The sequence below is a fragment of the Phalaenopsis equestris genome, unplaced genomic scaffold (assembly GCF_001263595.1).
Source record: "Phalaenopsis equestris unplaced genomic scaffold, ASM126359v1 Scaffold000204, whole genome shotgun sequence".
Taxonomy (NCBI): domain Eukaryota; kingdom Viridiplantae; phylum Streptophyta; class Magnoliopsida; order Asparagales; family Orchidaceae; genus Phalaenopsis; species Phalaenopsis equestris.
In genome coordinates this window covers 174363-200107 of record NW_018164646.1, presented here as the reverse complement: position 1 = coordinate 200107, position 25745 = coordinate 174363, and the positions used below count along the sequence as shown (strand labels likewise).

Below are 25745 nucleotides of genomic sequence, written 5' to 3'. Positions count from 1 at the left end.
TTATATAACAATATATTACATATATTATTTATATAATAATATATTATATATATTTATGTCTAATTTTAAATCATAACACCTTATGTGACTATGTGGTTAGTATCTTTTTTGTATAGATTTGATCCAGGTTCGAATCCCACACTTTACATCTATTTTTCTCAATTTTAGTTTAACGAGCCAATTTCGAGCCGAACACGAACATGAATATTTAAATCGAGTCGAACACGAACACACTGTTCACGAACCGATTTCGAACACGAGCTATTTCTAACGAGCCGAACACGAGCCAAGCCTGAGCTCGCTCAACTCGGCTCGTTTACAGCCCTAGGCACAGTTTGAATAATCCACTATAATTATTGTAGCTCTTCTCTTAAATTAGTGGAGATAGAATTACAATGTTGATGTACAACGATAATTCTGTAATAATAGTTGTAACAGATCACCATATTCAATTGTTATAATGATAGTAGTCTTCTATGAATGTAGTAGGCGATGATTGTAGCACCAACTAATCGTAAATGGCGTAGCTAAAAGCCTTGGAAGTAGATGACAATGTAATTAATATATGGTTGTTTCAGAAGCGTCGGTTGGCCACATAGTTCACATTGAGGAGTTGCAGGAGTTGTGGACCAAGTAAGCCGTAGTTGGTTATGTAAGTTGTAGTGGGCAGCTGAAATAATATTTGTAGACCATAAATGACAAAGATGAGAACTACATGAACAATTAACTACATAGGGTGTAGTCTTCAAATAGCTCTAACGTTCGTAGGCCACTAAGGCTGGAGTTGGGAATTGCGTAATCTCTGAGCCAAGTAGGTCGTAGTTGGTCACGTAGGTCACATAGGCTAAATTTGGGAAATGCATGAGTTGTGTGTCATATTGTTGGTGCACTATGATTTTGGTGGTGTTTGGTTTGGAGGGGGTGATATGGTGATGTGGAGGTGTTAGAGTGGTGTGGTGTGTTATTGATGTTGGTGGTTATTGTTGTGGAGGTGGTGGTGTATGGTTTAGACATGGTGGTGTGGTGTAGAGGTCGTGGTGTGGTGTTGGTGTTTGTGTTTTGGTGATATGATGGTGGTGTGCTATTGATGTTGGTTGTAGGTTGTGTGCAGATGGTGGTCATGATAGTACCGGTGATGAGGCACTGTGATGTGTTGATAAATATGATGGCAGTGGTTCTGATGCGGTAGCGGCGTTGCAGATGTTTATGTTTCTTACTTTTTCTTATCTCCCATGAATTTATGTTCTTTAGTGTTTTGTGTGCTAGTTGTTGTAATGGGTAAGGCAAAATAAATTATTATTTGAGGAGAAAAGCAAAATGTTTTGTCTTCTTTAGCCGGGCGGATGGGTTAGAAGATTCTACTACCAATAGTGATTGGGTGTGGAGAGTTTGCTTTGAGGACAACTTATCTCATGATAAATCATATTGTTGGTGCACTATGATTTTGGTGGTGTTTGGTTTGGAGGGGGTGATATGGTGATGTGGAGGTGTTAGAGTGGTGTGGTGTGTTATTGATGTTGGTGGTTATTGTTGTGGAGGTGGTGGTGTATGGTTTAGACATGGTGGTGTGGTGTAGAGGTCGTGGTGTGGTGTTGGTGTTTGTGTTTTGGTGATATGATGGTGGTGTGCTATTGATGTTGGTTGTAGGTTGTGTGCAGATGGTGGTCATGATAGTACCGGTGATGAGGCACTGTGATGTGTTGATAAATATGATGGCAGTGGTTCTGATGCGGTAGCGGCGTTGCAGATGTTTATGTTTCTTACTTTTTCTTATCTCCCATGAATTTATGTTCTTTAGTGTTTTGCGTGTTAGTTGTTGTAATGGGTAAGGCAAAAGAAATTATTATCTGAGGAGAAAACCAAAATGTTTTGCCTTCTTTAGCTGGGCGGATGGGTTAGAAGATTTTACTGTCAATAGTGATTGGGTGTGAAGAGTTTGCTTTGAGGACAACTTATCTCATGATAAAAATCGAGTGCATTTTAAAAATATTATAATCATTTCATTAAATATTATTTTAATAGTCTTTTCTAAAAATTTTGATTTTTGTGCTACTCACTGTTTAGTAAGGAGTCTTTTATTTTGTATTATTCGAACTGGACATTTGCTTTCAATTATGAAATACACTAGTATGAGCAGTTCTGTTATAAACAGTACTATATTACATAGGCTGAAATGTCATTTGTTAAAAAATAACTGCAATACAACTGTTTTTAAAAAATGCAAAAAATAAATAGAAAATTAGCTTCTGCGCAACAACTTTTGAATAAGCTGCAGCTGCCCCAAACAGACCCTTAATCAATAAGAAGAAAAACTTTATCTTTAACAAGAACACATTTTCTCTCTCTCTACCCCCTCCATCAATCTCACTCTCATTCACTTTCTCACTCTCATAATATCTTATAAATTCCACCCACAATCAAAATTCTTACATTACTCAAACTTTTCAAGGTTATAAATTTGAGTGTTAATGTAGTGGATGTCGATACAGTTTTAAAAAAAATCAAAAAATATATGTTTCTATTCAATATTATTATCATTATTGTTGTTTCTTCTTACTCATAACCTTTTTCACATTCTACTTGAATGTTATGGAGTCTTTCAATATGCTCATAGCTTCGATCGAACAAAATGTAATAAAAAGTCTATCTTGAAATATCCTCTTTCTTCAACTCTCTACACCGAATCTTCCCGGCCAAATTCCATAAAAGCTCTTGCAACCTATTACTAACTTAAACCTTTCTAACAAAAATCACACATACATATCTCCCAACCTAACCATCATTTAAATTCTACAAAAAATCAGCCTCTCAAAACAACCACAATCCCCCTTATTCCTTCTTATAGCTCTCAAGTAACACTACAAAAATCTTCTTCCTAATGCTAATTTTCAAACCCTCAAATAACTTAAAAAGTTCCATGCAACATAGATAAATACTTTAACATGTACATATATCACAAAATTGTGAATATTTTTTCTCTCAAAGTAGTCCATGCATCTACACAGAAAAATTCATACATCAGCATCAACCTATTTACTAGACTGAGATTAAGTTTTTATATTTTTGGATATAACACAATAAATGTGAATCTGCAAATTACAACCTACAAATTCAAAATGCATATTTATTATCTCTCGAGTAAGAAATTTCTTTCTCGCTTGAAACACAGAAATTTATGATAGCATTTCACCATGCTTTAGACCGCGTTAACACTTGATGCGAGAAGAACAATTTTGTTGATGCTCAGAACAGCTTCCTCATTATGAAGGGCAAGTGTGTAACTATTGTAGATAAGAATGTGGGCCCTGGGGTCGAGCCCGTGGCCGCGTTTATTATAAAAAACAAACTGTATTAATGGATAAGCGGCCAAAACATTCGAAACAAACACCTCAAACAGCGTTTTCAAAACAAACTCACCAAATAAGCCGCCTCAGGGGCCCTTACTCCCATGGCTTTGAAATTTTTTGTTGTATGTTTGATTCATGCTATAGTGATTTTTCTATCAAAATTGCTAATTTTAGACAGCACCTTTAAAAGTTAACAGCACTTCATTAAAATCTACTCATTTCTGAAATAGTCAGATTTATCAATCTCCATCTTTAACTTAAAAGTGCACCATTATAAGACTTTATTGGCATTGTACTAGCATTCACTTGGTTCACCATAAATTGAGAATCTGAGAAGATAGATGCATCTCCCCAGTGCCAAGTTTGAACCTTAGATTTAAACTTGAGGATCTATCTGAAAATTGAATCGGGCTCAATCTAGCTCTAAATCGATACGAGCTCGCTCAAATTGAGTTATTCGGATCGGCCCTAGCTCAAAATCAGCCAGAAAATAACTTGCAACTCATTATATTCAATTTTACTTAGCATTATATATACATATACACACTATAATATCATCAAATATCACCAATCCACCAACCCACGCAAATGAATTCCGCATATAGCATTTACGCTCATTCAGATTCCAAGAAGCAAACTTTAAGAAAAAATAATCATTTGGATGCAGCAGCAACAGCAGCAGCACGTCGAATCTTAAAATCTTTTCTGTACTCCACCAATTTCTCAGCATCAGGCAGCACATGCTTGACAGCCTCGTGGGAACAGAAGCGTTCCGCCCACTCAACCAACAGAGGGGTCTTCCTCCCGTCTACGTAGTTTATTCCACTTATAATTTCGATAGCTTTTAGCCAACTAAGACAGGAACCGAGGGTGATGTCTGCCAAGCCAATGGTGCTGCCGCCGAAGAAGCTCTGCCCCTCACTGCACTTCATGAATGCCTCTTCTAGCTGCAGCATTGCGGCGAACAATTGCTCTTTCGCCTCTGCTTTGCTATTCTCATCTTCACCCCACTTTAACACTCGAATTTGAGGAATCAACTGCAAAGATGGGGAACTTTACTGATTTATGATCATATTAATTTGCTTTTTTAACTGCACTTCAGCCATGAAGATACAGCGTAAAAGATACTTTCTAGTTAATCTTGTATTGTTATAAAACCTAATATCAATTTTTATTTATTTTTTACTTTTTTTTTAAAGTTTTCATTTTTAAAATTAAATTTTAAAAAAAATTTCTTAAAATTTGTCCTTTATTTTTTACATATTATTTAAATAATTTCATTATCTAAAAAAAATTTACAATTATATTTTAGTTTATTTTTCCTCAATTCAACTAAAATAGAAGAAAATTAATTTAATAAAAATAATATATTTTCTCCTCACAAAATAAAAATCTCTTTCTTCAAACAAAAAAAAGACATGGCAATAAAAAATTAATGGGAATTACATACATACTACTCAATTTCTATATATTTACATTTCTAATTTACATATATATATCTTCTTATCTATGCTTCTAAAAGTGTATTTCACTTATTAAAAGCTCAAAAGATGATATTTTTTTAATGTGATATGAAATATTAGGATGACTTAAATCTAAAGGCTAAAATTTTAGGTGTTCGATATATAAATCAACATTGGTTGGGTGGTAAAATGTGGATGCCCCAAAATATGCAATTCATTTTTTTTCTCTGTTTTTACTTACTTTGTCGTCAACATAAGCTGACCAGAAGCGAGCGATGGCGCGATCGTAAGGAGTGGGAGGGAGGATTGAAGGGCCGGAAGAAGACCAGACTTGGTCGATGTACTGCACCACAATACTGGACTCGCACACTGGCTTGCCTCCATGGATGAGAACGGGGACCTTTTTGTACACGGGATTGGACCTGACAAGAAGCTCGCTTTTGTTCAGCAAATCCTCCGGGAGGAACTCGTATTCGATCCCCTTTAGATTGAGAGCAATCATTGCTCTCGCAACGAAGGGACTTGCCCACGTCCCGATCAGCTTCACCTCGTCTTTTGTCGCCATTTTTGTTTTCTGAATCAGAAATTTGAGCTCGGGTTTAGTTACGATGGTTTGGATTTCTTCCGCTGGATTTAGCGGGTATTTGAAGCTCGAACGCAGTGGGGGCGGATCTCTTCTTTCCCGTAGTAGCAGTTAGCAGGGCTTCAATATTGACGTGAGCGATGACGTTGATAAGCGGTCCAGGGCGGACTAGTCTATCGATGGCGTTTCAAATTTTGCTTGCTTTGCTAAAATAATTTCAGGAACATTGAATATTCACGTGAATGTTGATTGCTCAAGATTGCTTAGTGGCGAAGTTGTAATGTTGTGCCACACCAAGTGCAAATAAAGATGAAGACTACTAAGTCTTAAAGATAAATCATGTGAACTGAACACGAGTAGCTCGGCCAGAAACAAGGCAAACACTGCAAGAAAAATTATTAGAACCGGTGGAAAATTGGGTTTTTTATAATTTTTAATGGCTTATGGACTTTATATTTAACCTAAGGATTTCCAAAGATTTAATCCGTAGGTTACATGTAAACCGCATTTCCAACGACCTACAATTAATATCCGACGGTTTAAATTGCCGGTGCATGGAAAGTTCACGCATTGATTCTCATATGATATTAACTGACGGTTATTCAGTTTTTTATCGGTTATTACACTATAAGAAAATGCTTTATAAGCATGAGGCAGTTTCGACGTTAATCGAGCATTTTTCCGACTCTACTGATTAGCGTCGAAATAATTTTTATATTAAATGGGCGTCAATAATTGATTTTGGGTCAACCTTTGCGTTGGATTTTTATTTGCATAGCGATATGCATCTCAAAATTACGTCGATATAAACTTTCGATGAAAAAACGGGAGCCGCTAGATTAACAACGTATTAGAGTTGAACTTGACCGACACTAATTAGCATCAATATTAGTGGACATGTCTTTAACTGAAAGGCATTGCAAACACTAATTAGCATCTATATTAGTGGACGAGCAAAACATGACATTCAGAGGCATTTTTTCAGTTTGCAAGACACCTCAGCAAAATGACATTGCAGAAAGGATGAACATATCTTTAATTGATAGGGCAAGATGTTTGAGACTGAATGCAGATCTTCCTAAAATTTTATGGGCAGAGTCTATAAGTATGGTGTGCTACCTCATCAGATAACCTCGGGCATCATTGGGTGGCAATGTTGCATAAGATCTATTGACAGGCAATGCAGTTAATTTTGATAATTTACAAATTTTTTGTTGTCCTGCTTATGTGCATTTACCTGGTGATGAAAGATCAAAATTTGATCCAAAATCCAAGAAGTGTATCTTTTTAGATTACAAAAATGTGTCAAAGGATATAAGTTTTGGGATCTGATTGCAAAAAAAATTGTGATCAACAGAGATTTTATTTTTTATGAGCAGTCTATGTTGCAACAGCATCAAGACAAGGTGCCAGATGATAGCTCGAGTTCAGATACAGTAAAAATAAATTTCAAATAGCCTCTTAAAACAACTAAGAGAATGGAAAGTTTGTTTAAATCCAACATCTGGTGTGTCTGTTACAAATGATATGCAAAATTTTAATCTAGCCAAAGAAAATCCAACATCTGGTGTGTCTGCTACAAATGATATGCAAAATTTTAATCTAGCCAAAGATAGACAGAGACGCGTCAATATAATGTCTCAAAGTAAATTGGGTTATGAAGACATGGTCTCTTGTGCACTTCTCATGAGTAGTGATGATCTAGCTAGTTTCCAAGGGGTTATCACTAGACATGTGAAAGAGAAATGGATGAGTACAATGGCTGAAGTGATGGAGTCCTTGCAGAAAACTCATACATGGGAGTTTGTCCAACTTTCTGAGGGAAAGAAGGCTGTTGGCTGCAAGTGGGTGTACAAAATGAAACCAACAGTATCAGAAAAAGAAGGGGAAATGTTCAATGCTCGATTGGTAGCAAATAGATTTTCACAGCATAAGGGGATATATTATGATGATTTTTTTTCTCTTGTGATCAGACATACTTCAATCGGGACAATTCTTGCATTAGTAGTTATTTGGGATTCGCGTCTAGAGCAGATGGATGTTAAAAGTGCATTCTTGAATGGTAATCTTAAGGAGTAGATTTACTTGGAGTAGCTAGAAATGTTCACTCAACCTAGACATGAGCATCTATTTTGTAGGTTAAAGAAATCGTTGTATGGGTTGAAACAGTCTCCAAGACATTAGTATAAGCGGTTCAACTCCTTCATGATTTAGATTGGCTACAAGAAATGTGAGTATGATTGTTGTGTCTATGTTAAGATCCTTGGTGATGGTTGTTTTATTTTTTTGCTACTGTATGTTGATAATATACTGATTGTTGTAAAGAATATGCAAGATGTTCTTGGTTTGAAAGCTTTACTAAGTTTGAAATTTCGTATGAAAGACTTAGGTGCTTCAAAGAAAATTCTTAGAATGGAAATTGACCGAGACAGAGGCTCAGCACAACTATGGTTATCTCAACAGGACTATGTTAAGAAAGTGTTAGACATGTTTGGAATGAGCAAAGTTTGTGACTACTCCATTGGAAAATCATTTTAAGATTTATTCAAATTAGTATCCTAAGACATATATGGAAATTGAAGTCATAACAAAGGTTCCTTATGCCAATGCATTTGACTGCTTGATGTATGATATGGTATGTAGTCGTCCTGACATGACTTATGCTATTGGTCAAGTTTGCAAATACATGTCTAAACCTGAAAGGCGACATTGAGAAGTAGATAAGTGGATTTTTAGGTGTTTGAAGGGTACAGTAGGACATGAAATTATTTTTGGTAGTTAGCAGAAGATCCTTTAGTTGTTGGATATGTGGATTCAGAATATGTAGCTGATTTGGACCACAAAAAACCTATAACTAGATATGTTTTTATTCTTGGTGGGGGGACTATATGTTGGAAATCTATAGTTTAGTCTATTGTGGCATTATGTACAAATGAAGTTGAATACATGACAATAGTTGAAGGTCCTAAAGAAGCCTTATGGCTTACTAGTCTAATAAATGAACTGGTGTTGAGCAAAGTGGAGTTCAGTTGAATGTGACAGTCAAAGTGTCATTTATCTAGCTAAAAATTATGTATAACATGCTAGAACTATTTATTACAAAATCAAAGAATTGATTACATCTAGTGATATTTGGTATAACATGCTAGAACGAAGCATATTGATGTGAGACATCACAAAATCAAAGAATTGATTACATCTAGTGATATTTTTGTTGTAAAAGGTTCATACTGAAGAAAATGCAGCTGATTAGTTGACCAAGTCAGTTACTATCGACAAGTTCTTGCATTGTTTGAGCTTGTTGAATGTTTGCAGTTGCTAGACAACATGGTAGCCCAACTCACTTTGGTGTATGATAGGTTTGACATGAGCAAATCAAAGCTTGTGAACACTTTATTGGCAAATCATTTTAAGCTTTGTTCAGAACAGTGTCCTAAGAAAAATATGGAATTGAAGACATGACAAAGGTTCCATATGCCAATGTGGTTGGCTACTTGATGCATGCAATAGTATGTACTCACCCAGACTTGGCTCATGCTATCAATCAAGTTTACAAATACATGTCTAAACCTGGAAGACGACATTGAGAATTAGTCAAGTAGATTTTCAGGTATTTGAAGGGTGCAGTAGGACATGAAATTATTTTTGGTAGTTAGCAGAATGATCTTTTAGTTGATGGATATGTGGATTCAGACTATGCAGGTGATTTAGATGACAGAAGGTCTACAACTGGGTATGCTTTTACTCTTGGTGGAGGGCCTATATGTTGGAAATCAACAGTTCAGTTTATTGTGACATTATTTACAATTGAAGCTAAGTACATGACAATAGTTGAAGCTACTAAAGAAGCCTTATGGCTTGCTAGGTTAGTAAAGGAGCTGAGTGTTGAGCGAGGTGGAGTTCAATTGCATTGTGATACTCAAAGTGTCATTTGACTTGCTAAGCTTATTGATGTGAGGTATCACAAGATTGGAGAATTGATTTCATCTGGTGAGATATTGTTGCAGAAAATTCATACTAATGAGAATGCAGCTGATGTGTTGACCAAATTAGTAACTATCAACAAGTCCAGACATTGCTTGAACTTGTTGAATGGTTGCAATTGCTAGACAACTCGGTAGCCCAACCCATTTGGGTGTAAGAGAAACTCCATTGTGTTTTTTCTCCTAAAGGGGCTTGATATTTTTCAAGGTGGATATTTGTTAGGTATGACTCGTCATATAGCAAATAAGGGACAAATGCTGAAGCGGAGCTCGCGAGGGGAGTAAAGTGGAGTAGAGCGGAAGCATCTGTCTAAATGGGAGAGTTTCGTTAAGTGTGTTGCAGTTGAGGGGGCAATGCCTCTGCGAAACGGTATGGTTTTAAAATTTTGGTATTATAATTTTGATCTTTCCGAAAAAATTGTCGTTTTGAATGTGAAATTGTTGTACCATATTTCAACTCTATTGCCAACCCTAATCGCAAATCACAATTCACTAATTTGTTCGTTTCTAAACGGCAGAACGAAGTCAAAGTAAAGAATATTTCGCCACCTGAAATGATAAGAAAATGAGGGTACGGTTGCTGCAACTGTCGGAAATAATGTTGTACCAAATAGAAGAGATGCATCTGTCGGTATATGAGCCAAACCTAACACATCTGCACGGGACTCTACCGGATTCTCAAACAAGATCTAAATGCATTACCCTAGTCGCAAGTTGAGAATATGGGTGTTAATGTAATTGCGGAATTACATAAATTAGGAGCCCATTCTTTTTTGTCAATAAGAACATTGATCTAAATAACTTCATAGTATATGCTTTGAAATTATTAGGATAGTGAGCATTATTCAAAAAAGAAACGACAAGAACAAATTCCAAAATATCCTCTCCAGCAATATGAGGTAATGGAATCCCTGCTCTCTCCATCTTAAATTCTTCCCCCATTATTTTATGTGAATTTGAGGATGCTATAATGATATTATGCTAATATTCACCATAATATCACTGTAATATCATCAAATATCACCAACCCACTCTCATTCAAATTCCATAGAAGCAAGCTAAAAAGGCAAAATAATCATTTGGAGGGAGGAGCTGCAGCAGCACGACGAGCCTTAATATCCTTTCTGTACTCCACCAATTTCTCAGCGTCAGGCAGCACATGCTTGGCAGCCTTGTGGGAAAGGAAGCGTTCCGCCCACTCAACCAACAGAGGGGTCTTCCTCCCATCTACGTAGTTTATTCCACATATAATTTCGAAAGCTTTCAGCCAACTAAGGCAGGAACCGAGGGCGATGTCTACCAAGCCAATGGTGCTGCCGCCGAAGAAGCCCCGCCCCTTACTGCACGTCACGAAAGCCTCTTCTAGCTGCAGCATTGCGGCGAACAGTTGCTCTTTCGCCTCCGCTTTGCTGTTCTCATCTTCACCCCACACTAACACTCGAATCTGAGAAATCAACTGCTAAGACGGGCAAATTTACTGCTTTAGCGATCATATTGATTTCCTTTTTTAACTGCACTTCAGCAATGAAAATACGGATGCAGCGTAACAAGTACTTTCTAGCATATCGGACTTGTTGTATTAGTGGATAGTCTTGCATACTCGTTGTTTACGAATAGTTTGTGTTTGGCTCGTGAAGAAATTCATATTTGATTCGTTCATCAAACTCAAATAATTTTTTTGCACTGTATATAAACGAGCCGAACACCAACAAAAATTTATTTGTCCATATTCAACTCCTTTTTAGCTCGAAATTATATATATATATATTGGCCGAAAATTCATAAACTAATTCACTTCCTACAAAATGCAGAAAACAATTACTTTTAATTTAAGTTTCTTTATGGCAAAAATTAAAAAATTGAAATATATAGAGAGCTTTCGTATCACCCAAATTTTAAGTAATTATATATATTTAATTCCTATATTTATTTTTCATATTTTTCTCACTTAAAACGTTCATATCACATAAAAAATATAACTATTATAATTTATAAAAAAATAAAATATATATTTTCATGCATAAATAAAATGAAATATATATAAAAACAAATATTTTGGTATTATGTAGGTAAATGTATAGAAATTAAGTGGTGTGCATATTAAATCATTTAAAACATTCATATGTTTAAAAAAAAACATGCTTATATTAAAGTATATATAAAGAATTAAGTTAAATATTCACAAACATATACATATATACATAAATATAAATGTAAAGGGATTTTTTATTATTTTTTACTATTTTATTAAATTGTCATTTTTATTATTAAATTTAAAAAAAAAATTCTTAAAATTTGGCCTTTATTTTTAATATATTATTTAAATAATTTGATTATCTCAAAGAAATTTGCAATTATATTTTAGTTTATTTCTCCTCAATTCAACTACAATAGGAGAAAATTAATTTAATAAAAAATAATATATTTTCTCCTCACAAAAATAAAAATCTCTTTTTTCAAACAAAAATGACATGGAAATTAAATATTTATGGGAATTATATACTACTACTTAATTCCTATATATTTACATTTCTAACTTAAAAGTTTAGTTTTTACATGTATATCATCTTACCTAGGGCTGTCAAAACAGCTCGTTGTTTGTGAATAGCCCGTGTTCGGCTCGTTAAGAAGTTCGTGTTCAATAGAACCGCCTCTTCGCTGGACTCCAAGCGTCGCGAATCTATCGCACCTGTTCGCAAAACCTTCGAACTTCGATCGCGAACCTCTGCTGCGATTTGCCGAGCGGAGAACTCCTTTGGCAATTTTGTCGCGCTCCTCTGCGCGAACGCTTAGCGATTTCCAAGATCTCGAACTTCGTGATTTCCTCGAGATCTCCCGCTGCGGAAGAAGCCATGCTGTCGCGGTTCCTTCCTTCTTAGTAGTGCAACCTCCGGAGCCTTTCTCCTCCGGTTCATCCCTAAGCGGAGACTCGCCCGCCCTCGTCGCGGAAACGTCGAACTCCTCCGTAACCACGAATTCTTTTTTCTCTAAATTCCTGTTCTTCTTCCTGCATCAATCTCCTCCGCCATAGAACAAAACCTGGCTCTGATACCAATTATTGTGAAATTAGGGCGAAGAAAAATAGGAATCGACACAAATCCACAAGAAGAACACAGAGATTTACGAGGTTCGGCAGCGGCAAGTTCGAAGGTTTCGCGAACAGGTGCGATAGATTCGCGATGCTTGGAGTCCAGCGAAGAGGCGGTTCTGCGGAGGAGTGGGGAACAGAAAGGAAGGAACCGCGACAACATGGCTTCTTCTGCGGCGGGAGATCTAGAGGAAATCACGAAGTTCGAGATCTTCGAAATCGCTAAGCATTCGCGCAGAGGAGCGCGACAAAATTGCCAAAGGAGTTCTCCGCTCGGCAAATCGCAGCAGAGGTTCGCGATCGAAGTTTGAAGGTTTCGCGAACAGGTGCGATAGATTCGCGACGCTTGGAGTCCAGCGAAGAGGCGGTTCTGCGGAGGAGTGGGGAACAGACGGTTGATGGCGTGTCGGCAGTTCAGGAAGGAAACTAAGAAACAGGGACTGTTGGAGGCGGAAGGAAACTTCTGAAAGAAATGAGAGAAATCTTAGAAGAATATTCCTTCCCCTTTCTCCCCACCAGCAGGATCAGGATTCCAAGAAAACTTGCTTTTGGAAGCAGGAGGAAGAGGACTTATTTCCTAGAAGCTTTGGAAGCAGGAGGAAGAGGACTTCTTTGGAAGCAAATTATTTTGCTGGAATGATGCGCGAGAGCACTGCAGCGAGAAGGAGTGGAGGAAGTTTCACAGAGGAGAGGAATTCGGTGGCGAACATGAGCAGCACACAAATTTTACGGATTGTTCGCAAGGTAAACGGGCTCGCGGGAATGAACAGGTGCGAAGCAGTTCGGTTAAATGACTGCGGCAGTTCGACGAGTTCTGCTTCAGGGAGTTCGCGGTAGAGGCGGTGTCGAAGCTTCGAGGCGCGATAGTTCACGAACCTTCACGGTGTTCAGTGAGGTGGAGTTCATGAACTGGAGTTCGCGTGCAGTTACCGCGAACATGAGCGTTTGCGAACAGAGGAGCTCGACCAGCGGAGTTCGCAGGTTTGTCGCAGGAGTTGCGGCATGTGCAGTTGCAGCGGAGTTCGCAGGTTTGTCGCAGGAGTTGCGACATGTGCAGTTGCAGCGGAGTTCGCAGGTTTGTCGCAGGAGTTGCGACATGTGTAGTTGCAGCGGAGTTCACAAGTTTGTCGCATGAGGAGTTGCGGCATGTGCAATTGCAGTGGAGTTCACAGTTTTGTCGCAGGAGTTGCAGCATGTGCAGTTGCAGTGGAGTTCACAGGTTTGTCGCATGAGAAGTTGCTGCATATGCAGTTGCAGTGGAGTTCGCAGGTTCGTCGCAGAATAAATTGTGACAGGTGGAGTTCAGCTGGTGTCCACAGTATTTCAGCCAAATTTTTGTGTGAACAGGAAAGGTGTTTCGTGTGAAAAATTTGATTCACGAATCACTGCTTCTAGCTGCAGCATTGCGGCGAACAGTTGCTCTTTCGCCTCCGCTTTGCTGTTCTCATCTTCACCCCACACTAACACTCGAATCTGAGAAATCAACTGCTAAGACGGGCAAATTTACTGCTTTAGCGATCATATTGATTTCCTTTTTTAACTGCACTTCAGCAATGAAAATACGGATGCAGCGTAACAAGTACTTTCTAGCATATCGGACTTGTTGTATTATACTTGTTTGCAAATAGTTTGTGTTTGGCTCGTGAAGAAATCCATATTTGATTCGTTCATCTAACTCAAATAATTTTTTTGCACTATATATATAAACGAGCCGAACACCAACAAAAATTTATTTGTGGATAGTCTTGCATACTCGTTGTTTACGAATAGTTTGTGTTTGGCTCGTGAAGAAATTCATATTTGATTCGTTCATCAAACTCAAATAATTTTTTTGCACTGTATATAAACGAGCCGAACACCAACAAAAATTTATTTGTCCATATTCAACTCCTTTTTAGCTCGAAATTATATATATATATTGGCCGAAAATTCATAAACTAATTCACTTCCTACAAAATGCCGAAAACAATTACTTTTAATTTAAGTTTCTTTATGGCAAAAATTAAAAAAATGAAAAAAATAGAGAGCTTTCGTATCACCCAAATTTTAAGTAATTATATATATTTAATTCCTATATTTATTTTTCATATTTTTCTCACTTAAAACGTTCATATCACATAAAAAATATAACTATTATAATTTATAAAAAAATAAAATATATATTTTCATGCATAAATAAAATGAAATATATATAAAAACAAATATTTTGGTATTATGTACGTAAATGTATAGAAATTAAGTGGTGTGCATATTAAATCATTTAAAACATTCATATGTTTAAAAAAAAACATGCTTATATTAAAGTATATATAAAGAATTAAGTTAAATATTCACAAACATATACATATATACATAAATATAAATGTAAAGGGATTTTTTATTATTTTTTACTATTTTATTAAATTGTCATTTTTATTATTAAATTTAAAAAAAAAATTCTTAAAATTTGGCCTTTATTTTTAATATATTATTTAAATAATTTGATTATCTCAAAGAAATTTGCAATTATATTTTAGTTTATTTCTCCTCAATTCAACTACAACAGGAGAAAATTAATTTAATAAAAAATAATATATTTTCTCCTCACAAAAATAAAAATCTCTTTTTTCAAACAAAAATGACATGGAAATTAAATATTTATGGGAATTATATACTACTACTTAATTCCTATATATTTACATTTTTAACTTAAAAGTTTAGTTTTTACATGTATATCATCTTACCTAGGGCTGTCAAAACAGCTCGTTGTTTGTGAATAGCCCGTGTTCGGCTCGTTAAGAAGTTCGTGTTCAATTTATCTGTTAAGTTCACGAGCCCAATATAAACACCTTTTTTGTGCTCGATATATAAACGAGCTGAACACGAACAAAGATTTGTTCGTCTGTGTTCAGTCATTTCGGCTGGAAACACTACTCATCAATTAGACACACACATATATATTGATGAGTAGTATATTTAAAAAATTTAATTGACTACAAAGCTATAAAGATTTATAATTAATTAAAATTATTAATAAAAAAAATTTAATAAAAGTATATTAAATTATAGTCAAATGATGTTTTAATATGGACAATAAGATTTAAAAATTGTCCCAATTCTTAACATCCTACGACTGCATGATTATGATTGTCAAAATGACTTTTTATTCTCAAACAGCTCGTGTTTGGCTCGCTTAGCAAACGAGCTGAACACGAATAAATTTTGTGTTCGAAATATAAACGAGTCAAACACGAACAGTGATATTTTTTAACAAGTAGAACACGAACTGAGTCTTGGCTCTATCGATTCTTCTAAAAGTGCATTTCACTTATTAAAAGCTCAAATGATGGCATTTATTATGCGATATAAAAGATTAAGATGACATAAATCTAAAACCTAAAAATTTAGGTGTACGATATAAAAATTAATATTAAATGGATGGTAAAATGTAAATGCCCCAAAATATGCAATTCATTTTTTATTTTTCTCTCGAGACATTACGTACCTTGTCGTCAACATAAGCTGACCAGAAGCGAGCGATGGCGCGATCGTAAGGAGTGGGAGGGAGGATTGAAGGGCCGGAAGAAGACCAGACTTGGTCGATGTACTGCACCACAATACTGGACTCGCACACTGGCTTGCCTCCATGGATGAGAACGGGGACCTTTTTGTACACGGGATTGGACCTGACAAGAAGCTCGCTTTTGTTCAGCAAATCCTCCGGGAGGAACTCGTATTCGATCCCCTTTAGATTGAGAGCAATCATTGCTCTCGCAACGAAGGGACTTGCCCACGTCCCGATCAGCTTCACCTCGTCTTTTGTCGCCATTTTGTTTTCTGAATCAGAAATTTTAGCTTAGGTTTAGTTTTGATGGCTTGGATTTCTTCCGCTGGATTTAGCGGGTATTTAAAGCTGGAATGCGGTGGGCGGATTTCTTCTTTCCCGTAGTAGTAGTTAACAGGGTTTCGATATTGACGTGAGCGATGACGTTGATAAGCGGTCTAGGGTGGACTTGCGTGTCCATGGCGGTTCAACTTTTGAATGCTTTGCTAAAAACAATTTCAGGAACATAAAATATTCACGTGACTGTTGAATATGTGTGTGTGTAACATGGGCTGCGTTCCTAGATCACTTAGTAGGGCATCGAGGCACTTCAGGTCTAGAGTCCAAATACTCCTTCTGGATTAGTACTCAAGTAGCTAGGCGCATTAGGGGGTGTTCGGGGCTCGTCTATTAGCCTCCGACCAGTCCTTTAAATATATATATATATATATATTGCTGTGCCACATCAATGCATTCATTACATTGTGTGTGTTCGGACTAAAAAAAAATCACATTCTATTTCAAGAGAAATAAACCATAGATTAGCGGAAGTGTACCGGAGTCCATTAGATCGATTGCACAAGGTATGATCTTTCAATCTGCAGATTTTCTAGAGTTTCTTTAGTTTTTTGTTGATGGGGTGCAAGAAAAAGAATGTGTCTCTCTGCAAATCGGGGATTATTGCCCTTTAAAGTAACTACCAGGCGGTTATAAAAAATTTTTGCTTAATTCTAATTCTGCCCCTCATCAAATTAGAATTTGCACTTATGGTATCCACACTATAATATCATGACAAATGTGTCCAAAGTCATAAACTTAATTCTAAATTAAACCACAATAATTTTGACTTATTAAATGATGACCCAACACATTTATTAATTACATTGTAGTCTCAAAATTAATCCAACAGTGTGCCCACCAAATCCAATCGAATTGTACCAGCTCCCAATTGTCCAACCAGATATAAGAAAGATGTGGACAACCAAGTCATATAGGCAAATCAAGTTACCTTAACACGAACGGTTTGGCTAGAAACAAGGCAAATGCAACAAGAAAAATTATTAGAAACAGCAGAAAAATTGAAGTTTTTTTAGCACTGGAAATTTTTAATTAATTTCTAATAACTTACCAACGGTATATTTAACCTAAGGATTTCTAACGGTTTAATACTTAGGTTACTTGTAAATAGCTTTTCCAACGGCAGTTCATACTGAATTACAAATCGACAAACGCGAGTTATCGGAAAGTTCACGGATTGGTTTACATATGATATTAACGAACGGTTATTTGTAATAACCGGCGGATTTTTTCGTCGGTTATTAACACTATAGGTAAATATCCGTTAAGCGTCGGATATTTTCGACGCTAATTGGGCATTTTTCCCACTATCTATTAGAATCGGATTAGCGTGAAATAATTTTGATGTTAAATGGGTGTCGCTAATTGATTTTGCGTCGAACTTCGTGTTGAATTTTTTTTTTTTGCACCGGGATTTGCATCTCAAAATTCCGTCGATATGAATTTTCGTCGGAAAAATGAACGAACTTGGATTAATTACGTATTAGCATCGAACATGATCGACACTAATTAGACTGGATATTAGCGGACGTCAATTAGCATTGACGAAGTTCGACGCAAATTAGAATCGGATAGGTTTCGATGTTAAATTATTCAATGACTGATACCAAACTGATTATTGTACTATTAGAGTTGAAATATTTCAACGCTGATTTGACGCAAATCTGCAAGAAATAAAAAAAATTATTGTCGGACAATTAAATTTACACATACTTACCCAAAACAAACACAAATAACATAATATAACATTATTCTACTATCAAAATAGATAAAAGAAATGCCCAACTCGATACCAAATTAAATTAAAGATAGATAGATCAAAGTGTTCAAAGTTCACAACCACAAAAATCGAAAGTTCAGTTAAACATAAATGAAAGAAACATATAACCAGCACCTATGGCGGGTCGGGGAACATCACCAAACACATAATAAAAATTCAAATCTTGCTCCTTATTCTCCTCATCTTCCTCGATAACACTCATATGTCGCTTGCTCTGACAGGCAAAATTCTCTGACAGACATGTTATACTATCTACAACCATCTGCTGACCTTTATGCACCTATCAGAGCTCTTTATTCACCATCATGACACACTTGGCAAGCTCCTCATGTTGAGCATATAATGACCTAGGGCCACCCACAACTGCACGAAAGTGCTCAGCTTCAAATGTTATCCCCTTTGCTCCTAGGTCGTACACTCTCCCTTTCTTCTTCCTTGTTGCCTGCGTTCACAACTCAAAAATCAGATTAAACAGTGATAGACTAGCTACCACTGATGTCGACAGATGGCGAGGTCTGGCTAGCCATATCACTTTGTCTCTCCTGGAGTTGCTTATAATCTCTTGCATACCAAAATTCAAGCATTATATGAGATTTTTAATATTAATTGGCATATTAATAACCCTAACAAAAAATAATTTTTTTAACTTACATGACACGCCAAGAGTGGTCGAATATCCACCGGTATGTGCCCAGATATCGATGTGTGAAGACATGCAACTTTGTAGTGGATGACTCTCGGTCAAGCTCCTTGGCCTATATACATGATCAAACAAATATAATGGTCACATAATTACATAAATCTGTAAGCTTCTGAATTTTGAAAAAAATTTCCCAAAAAAAATTCCCAGTCTCCGAATAAGGCTACGTGAGGGGGATCGAACCTCCAATGTGGAGTGCAGCCCCTCTGGCTCCCTTTGTCATTCGATATTATTGGTTTGTCTGTTTTTTCCTCTAGTATTCTGGAGAGCCTCATGCTCTGTTTAAATTGTATAGGTAGATGTTCCATTGAGTCAAAAAAATCAAGAGAAAATATCCATTCGAGCTTGCATAACAATAACAGAATGTCTGCATCAAGACTTTTCAGAGAATCAACATTCAAAGTGCATGCACATTTTCTTGTCTTTGATTTCGATCAACGGATTAAGTACCGACTTTGGCAGGACATAGAATGCATAGGTAATAAGCATTGCATGAAAATATGACAATCGCGACTCTTCATATAAAATATTTTCTCCGTCTCTAAATCAACACATCGGCTTATGTTAAAAGCACAACTACTCTAAGACTTTAAAGAATGAAACCACTCAAATATTATTTTTTGTTGATCCAATATGAGACAATATGTAGCTTCAGGTTTTATTATTTTACTTGCATTTGCTCTTACTGTTCTATTTCCCTCCACTTGCAATACTCCTTCAAGTCTGATCTTGCTTTGACATTTTCTTTTTTTTTTCCCTTGATATCTAGAACAATATTAAATATAGTATCAAAAAAATTCTTCTCAATATGCATTACATCAAGATTATGCCTAATCAAATTGGTTCTCTAGTATGGAAGCATTGGTGTCAATTTTTTATGGCATATGCATTGAGTGTCCACCTGACTGACTCAGGATGATTCACTGCTCACTCATAGCATCTTGCAATTCAAGACATCCTTTTGAGACCTCCTGGTATGTGCTCCAAGTATTGAATCAGGACTTGTATTGATTCTGGGCTACCCGGGAGAATTCACCATAGATTGACGCTAGGTCTGACTCGGAACGTGTATGATGTCCTTTATGATGTTTAGAGAGCTTACTCCATCAATCTAGGGCTTTCGTGGCCAAGGGTAGTCAACAACATTTCCCACGTGCATTTTGGAAAATTTTGGGTACAGACTGATTTTTCCCCCGCGAGAGTTCGAGACCCCTGTCAACACCAAATTCCCCAGTTTAAAATCCTAGAAATGTTCATTTTCGAGTTACCGAGTCATATTTTAGTGATACATAACTTTTCGTAGCCTCGTGATCAACGAGAACCTTCCTACGATCTTCCAGGTGAAAAATTAGGTTTTGGATCGTTGGGGCCATATCCAGTATAGGCGCCACATCAAATTTTTGTTAAGTATCGGCACACACACCACATAAAATCCATTATAACTCTATTATATGAGGCACATCTCCCTTCATAATTAAAAGTGGGAACTCTTGTCATTGTCGCAAACCACATAAACTGTCTATGATCCAAAAATACCATCATTCACTCCCACTATAGACTCCTCCTCCCACCAAAAACATCTAATATATAACATTCTTCATGTGTATTTAATTCAGATTAACTAAATCCACTTAGTAGTTGGATTTAACTGATTTAGTACAAGAAAAAAATATTTCAAATATATTTAAGAAAAACATATCATATGATTTTAACTAGTTTTAACCTTAACTGAGCCGAACATTTTTTTTCAGATTTAATAATATTTACATTTAATAAATCCCAATTTATTGGATTTAGTAAATTTTATTTAATTTAAATCATACTAGCAACAAAACTCTCCATAAGCCATACATTTTTTTAATGAAGTTAACTTCTCACATGAGAAATCAATCCTAAGCAAACTTTGCATACATTCATTTGCATTACATAGCTAACACCTAAATTTCATATTTCATAAATTCACAAAAAGAAAATGAACAAAAATTGAAACCACACATATAAACCACATTATATTTATGCAAAACCATCCTAAACCAAAAAAAAATTTTTGATGGAATGAAAATTAAAAATACAAATCACTTGAGGGGAGACTCGAGAGAGAAAAAAAAGGAAATCTAAGCCAAAAGAGGAGTTTACCTTGTTGGGGCCTCAATTTGGATGGTGAAAATGTCGCCTGAGTCGCTCGAGCTCGCCGAAATGGTCACTATTGCCCGGAAGAAGCCATAGGTCGCCGGCTTTGCCGCACCGTTGCCCAAAAGGCGAAGAAGAAGAAAATAAGATTGGGTCAGAAGGGTGAGTGATATTAGGGCATTAGCCCATGACCGACGCTATTGATTACTTAATAATATCAACCATGGTCGATGTTAATCGCACGTTAAATCCAGCAAAAAATCATACCAACCGCTTTTATATTTTCAAATCTGATGGTCGTGAAGAAGACATAATATCAACGCTTTTTGTGTCGAACTATAAGTCGTTGCAAAATCTGAATCTAATTTATAGTTTTCCTTCAGTGAAAGTTATTAAAAATCGATAACATAAGTCAATCGTAAGTTGGCAAAGAAAATCTTTAAAGCCGAACAAAAACTGAAAGTCCTCATTTTCTTCTCCCACGTGAACTCGGTCTCCAGAAAGTCATCTAGCCACGTTTGATCGCATTTCCCTGGAGTGAACAATTTCTCAAGTTCTTACAGTCAAATTAAAGGAAATAGTTAGTTTTTTCTCTTTCATTTCATTCAATTAGAAGCGTTCATTCTTTCACATTTTGAGTTTTCTTGCTCGAGGAAATTTCAAAATTTTGTTTTGATTTTCTATTTTTTACATGATGTATATGATTGTTATATGCTTTGGGCTCATCTATTAGGTTTGTTCACTTGTAAAAACTAGTTTTTAATGCTAAATTTGTTTACCTAGTACAAAAATTATTTTTAAGGGCCTTTTACATCTATAGCACCCAAAAAAATTGCTTTTTACAAATCTAACACACTTCATCCATTTTTTATAGTCTCATCTATCTATAAAAAAATATAATTTGTAAGACTTTTCTCGATCAATCAATTCTATAATTTTCAATCAGCTGAATCGAGTCATTATCATGTTGCATCAATAATAAAATTTTAAAATTTTAAAATTTTAAAATATCAAGATATTTAAATGAATGAGGAGCATATGTATGATATAGTTCTTTGGCTCAATTCATCTATTCTAATAACAACAACCTACAGGCCTTAACGTGCATGTGACCGATATTATGGTTTTGAAGTGTATGAGGTGTTAGCCAGTAGCCTACTCCAAGAGGGTAGTAAGTAGCCTACTCCAAGAGGGTAGTAAGTTCAGGAGAGTTGAGCTTAGTTTAGCTCCCTTGTGTGAGTGAATTCCAAAGGTCATACCATTTTTAGTTAGGTTTGATCATTTATCTTATTGGTAGAGCTCACATTAGTTTAGGTTTTGAGCTTAGTTTGTTGTCCTTGCCACATTACTAACTTTTTCCTATTCTTCTTGATGGCTCGTTTTGTCGAATATAATTCCTAAACTTCTAAAAATTATTCAACTAAATAATAGTTTATTTTAATTTTAAAATTGTAAAACCCAACTACATGTTAGACTAGAGTAACCACTACTTCTTCTTGTATCTGGCATTTCTACACCTCATCCATTGCCTTCCGAAAAAAATTGTTCCAAACTTGAGCCACTCATTTTATAAATTCTAAATAGCAGTCTTGATATATACCATTATAGTCTGCGAAATTTATTAGCTATATTTTAACTAAGAACTGTTTTTTCAAAGATGTAATTAAATAAAAGGGATTTGTCTTACTAATGATGCGAGCTCCCAAAATTAAAATAAATCACTTTCTTTTAGAACTGGAGAAAAGATTTTGGCTCTTAGTTCCGCAGAATAGTGAAGCAAATACTTCGAGATTGGATCCATCATAGGCTAGAATTTTTATCCCTCGAAATGTTCTACCATTCATTGATGTTATATTAAAACACAAGTAAAAAATTTCAAAAATTTTATGCATGGATGTAGACAGCAACACAACATTATTAACATTTTGATTCCCAATCCAGAAACATCAAAGAAAATTAATGACTCATGGCATGTAACATCTTGTAGGAAACTTAAACTCTCAACCATAACACAATCAAATAACTTCAACGGCACAGAAACAAAATAACTTCAACGTTGCATCATCATATGTTGATGTGAAGTGCATAAACACAACATGTGCCACCTTAATTTTATTTCACCCACAGAATCCATAAACGCAACCAAGAAAGCAGAAAATCATTTGGGCGGATCAGAAGCCGCAGCAACACGACGAACCACAAAGTCTTTCCTGTAGTACTCTACCAATTTCTCGGCTTCCGGCAGCAGCTCCTTCGCGGGGTCGCCGGAACAGAAGAGCTCCGCCCACTCAACCAACCGAGGGGTCTTCGTTTTGTCCAGAACGTTTATTCCCTCTATAGTTCCAATTGCTTCCAGCCAACGGAGGCAGGAACCGAGCGTGATGTCTACCAAGCCCATAATGTCGCCGCCGAAGAAGCTCTTCCCATTACTGCACTTCGCTAAAGCGTCTTCTAACTGCAGCAGTGCGGCGAACATCTGCTCCTTAGCCGCTGCCTTGCTTTCCTCATCATTGCTCCAGAGCAACACTCGAACGGGAGAAGATAACTGGCAAGGGAAATCGTACTGATTTAATAATGATAATAATTGTTTTTTAATTGTACTCTCTACATGGAGTGTTTATTCCACCAATACACACTTGTCATGTGACAAGTGGGCTCTAATGTAATACATTAGTTGAGTAGGTTTTTTAAAGGGGTGGGACCCACTTGCCACATGACACATGACCACCAGACTCGGAACACAAATTTTACGCCCGGTGCCCTGATGAAATAACCTTTCCTATTGATGACCTAATTGCATTAATAGTGTCAAGTCAAACTTAGGAGTAACTATAATTTTTTGAAGAAATACTACTAGGAAGAAGAAATTTTTCAAAATGTTGTGGCGACTGATGCAAAAGTTTTTTTTAAAAAAAAGAAATCAGACCGTAACTTTCTAGCAATCACCACAGATAACTAGTTATTGTGCTAAAACTGCTTTCAACTAGAGCTTATTGGAAAAGCAACTTTTAGTTACGACTTTTTGAAAATCACGAATAAAATGCATCGCCACTGCACTGCTGCCCCTAACACGTTTATTTTATCTTCAAAAAAATAATTTTGATTTAAATCTACTTTTAAATTGTTTTATTATTATTTTTTTTCTAACAAGTTTAGAATAAAAAGAAATATTTTTAAAGATTGAGATTAAAAAATGCTGCCGAATTTTTTGAATAATATCTGGAGTAAGACCCACGACAATGCTGCCGAATTTTAAAATAATAATATTACTGATTGTATAGATAGAAGACAACATTAAAATCTTATTTTATAGTTTTACCCATAAAATGAATAATTTACATGCATTCCTCTAAAATTTTTATATATTTAGAAATCTAACACTTAGGGTTTGTTCGGAACAGCAACAGCTTATTGAATAATTTGCTGATAAGTTAATTAAAAATAAGCTGTTGATAAGTTTAGGTGCGATCACTATTACAACTTTTTATTTTTTTGAAAAAGTCAGATCGCTGCCAGAAAGTTCCCACCGCAACGGTGTGAAAACGCTATTTTCGGCGTTTTGAAAACGCATAAGCTGCCAAAACCAGTTTACCCAAACAGGTTAGGTGCGTTTTTCAAAATGCCACCGCACTAAATAAGCTACCCCAAACGGACTCTTAAACTTAAATTTTTATATTTATGTCACCTTCAAAAACTTAATTTTTTTTAAATGTTGTTTTGTAAGAGGATAATATATCTTAAACTTAAATTTTTATATTTATGCCACCTTCAAAAACTTATTTTTTTTTAAATGTTGTTTTGTAAGAGGATAATATAAACAATACTTTTAAAAATATCCTCCCACCATTAGTTTCATTTCATGTATCTAATGAAATATAACAAAATATAAGAAGAAACAAAATTTAAAAAAAAGAATTCAATGATTGTCGCTGCACACAATAATCTTTCACATATCACACGTGCTCTATTGTGAGATCCACAATGTGTATGATGATATGGCTACTGAAGATTGACCGTCCGGACGTGCAATGAGAAAAATGACAGAATGAAATATAAAATACGCACCTTGTCGTCTACATAGGCTGCCCAGAAGCGAGCGAGCGCACGGCCATAGGGATCGGCGGGGAGGATGGAGGGGCCGGAAGAAGCCCAGACTTCGTCAATGTACTGCAAAATGACAAGGGACTCGCAAACGGGCTTATCTCCATGGATGAGAACGGGGACCCTCTTGTAAACAGGATTAGACCTAACAAGAAGCTCGCTTTTGTTGGGCAAATCCTCTGGCAGGAACTCATATTCGATCCCCTTCAGATTGAGAGCCATCATTGCCCTCACAACGAATGGGCTCGACCAGATTCCGATCAGCTTCACCATCTCTTCCGTCACCATTTTCTCTCTGGATCTCAGATTTGGTTTCTATGTTTAGTAATGGATGATTTGAATCTCTTCTGCTCGGTTCAGCGGGTATTTATGCGCAGATATATTGTTTCTGGATTTAAATTAAGAATTTTTCAATAACGTAAGCGATGACGTTTGTAGGCGGTCAACTGTAGACTTGGAAAGTTAATGGCGGTTCATGCCTGAATCTGCTACAAGGTCAGCAGAAATCTGACCATTGCTTATAAACTGCAACTAATGTCGCCATGAAGCACATAAACACCTCCACAAATATCGGTCATATTAAATCATTAAATACTCTTTATTGCCTTAATATTAGAAGTAGACCCGTCTGGCTTGCCATAAGCCCACTTATTATCTATTGGAGGCTTATCAAAGTAGCTTATCATAAAA

The 25745-nt window shown here is 36.1% G+C and overlaps 3 protein-coding genes across 3 annotated transcripts; all 3 read right to left on the bottom strand.

The window, feature by feature from the left end:
• Nucleotides 1–3821: 3821 nt before the first annotated feature.
• On the bottom strand, nucleotides 3822–5700 carry LOC110023025 (glutathione S-transferase U18-like). Its single transcript, XM_020722233.1, has 2 exons — nucleotides 5052–5700; nucleotides 3822–4384 (listed from the first exon to the last, which is right to left on the bottom strand). Exons 1-2 carry the CDS (start codon nucleotides 5373–5375, stop codon nucleotides 4001–4003), a joined length of 708 nt encoding a protein of 235 aa, XP_020577892.1. The 5' UTR covers nucleotides 5376–5700; the 3' UTR covers nucleotides 3822–4000.
• Nucleotides 5701–10290: 4590 nt separating this feature from the next.
• On the bottom strand, nucleotides 10291–16327 carry LOC110023026 (glutathione S-transferase U18-like). The gene is made up of 3 exons (XM_020722234.1): nucleotides 15949–16327; nucleotides 13881–13949; nucleotides 10291–10763 (listed from the first exon to the last, which is right to left on the bottom strand). Exons 1-3 carry the CDS (start codon nucleotides 16270–16272, stop codon nucleotides 10452–10454), a joined length of 705 nt encoding a protein of 234 aa, XP_020577893.1. The 5' UTR covers nucleotides 16273–16327; the 3' UTR covers nucleotides 10291–10451.
• Nucleotides 16328–22914: 6587 nt separating this feature from the next.
• On the bottom strand, nucleotides 22915–25404 carry LOC110023024 (glutathione S-transferase U18-like). Its single transcript, XM_020722231.1, has 2 exons — nucleotides 25020–25404; nucleotides 22915–23499 (listed from the first exon to the last, which is right to left on the bottom strand). Exons 1-2 carry the CDS (start codon nucleotides 25341–25343, stop codon nucleotides 23113–23115), a joined length of 711 nt encoding a protein of 236 aa, XP_020577890.1. The 5' UTR covers nucleotides 25344–25404; the 3' UTR covers nucleotides 22915–23112.
• Between the last annotated feature and the right edge of the window lie 341 nt (nucleotides 25405–25745).

Coding starts and splice junctions, on each gene's coding strand:
- LOC110023025 (XM_020722233.1), bottom strand. CDS start 5,375: ATGGCGACAAAAGACGAGGTGAAGCTGATCGGGACGTGGGCAAGTCCC. Junction 4,385..5,051: donor CAGCTTATGTTGACGACAAA/GTAAGTAAAAAC, acceptor CCATCTTTGCAG/TTGATTCCTCAAATTCGAGT.
- LOC110023026 (XM_020722234.1), bottom strand. CDS start 16,272: ATGGCGACAAAAGACGAGGTGAAGCTGATCGGGACGTGGGCAAGTCCC. Junction 13,950..15,948: donor CAGCTTATGTTGACGACAAG/GTACGTAATGTC, acceptor CCGTCTTAGCAG/TTGATTTCTCAGATTCGAGT. Junction 10,764..13,880: donor AAGCGGAGGCGAAAGAGCAA/CTGTTCGCCGCA, acceptor GCGAAAGAGCAA/CTGTTCGCCGCAATGCTGCA.
- LOC110023024 (XM_020722231.1), bottom strand. CDS start 25,343: ATGGTGACGGAAGAGATGGTGAAGCTGATCGGAATCTGGTCGAGCCCA. Junction 23,500..25,019: donor CAGCCTATGTAGACGACAAG/GTGCGTATTTTA, acceptor TTCCCTTGCCAG/TTATCTTCTCCCGTTCGAGT.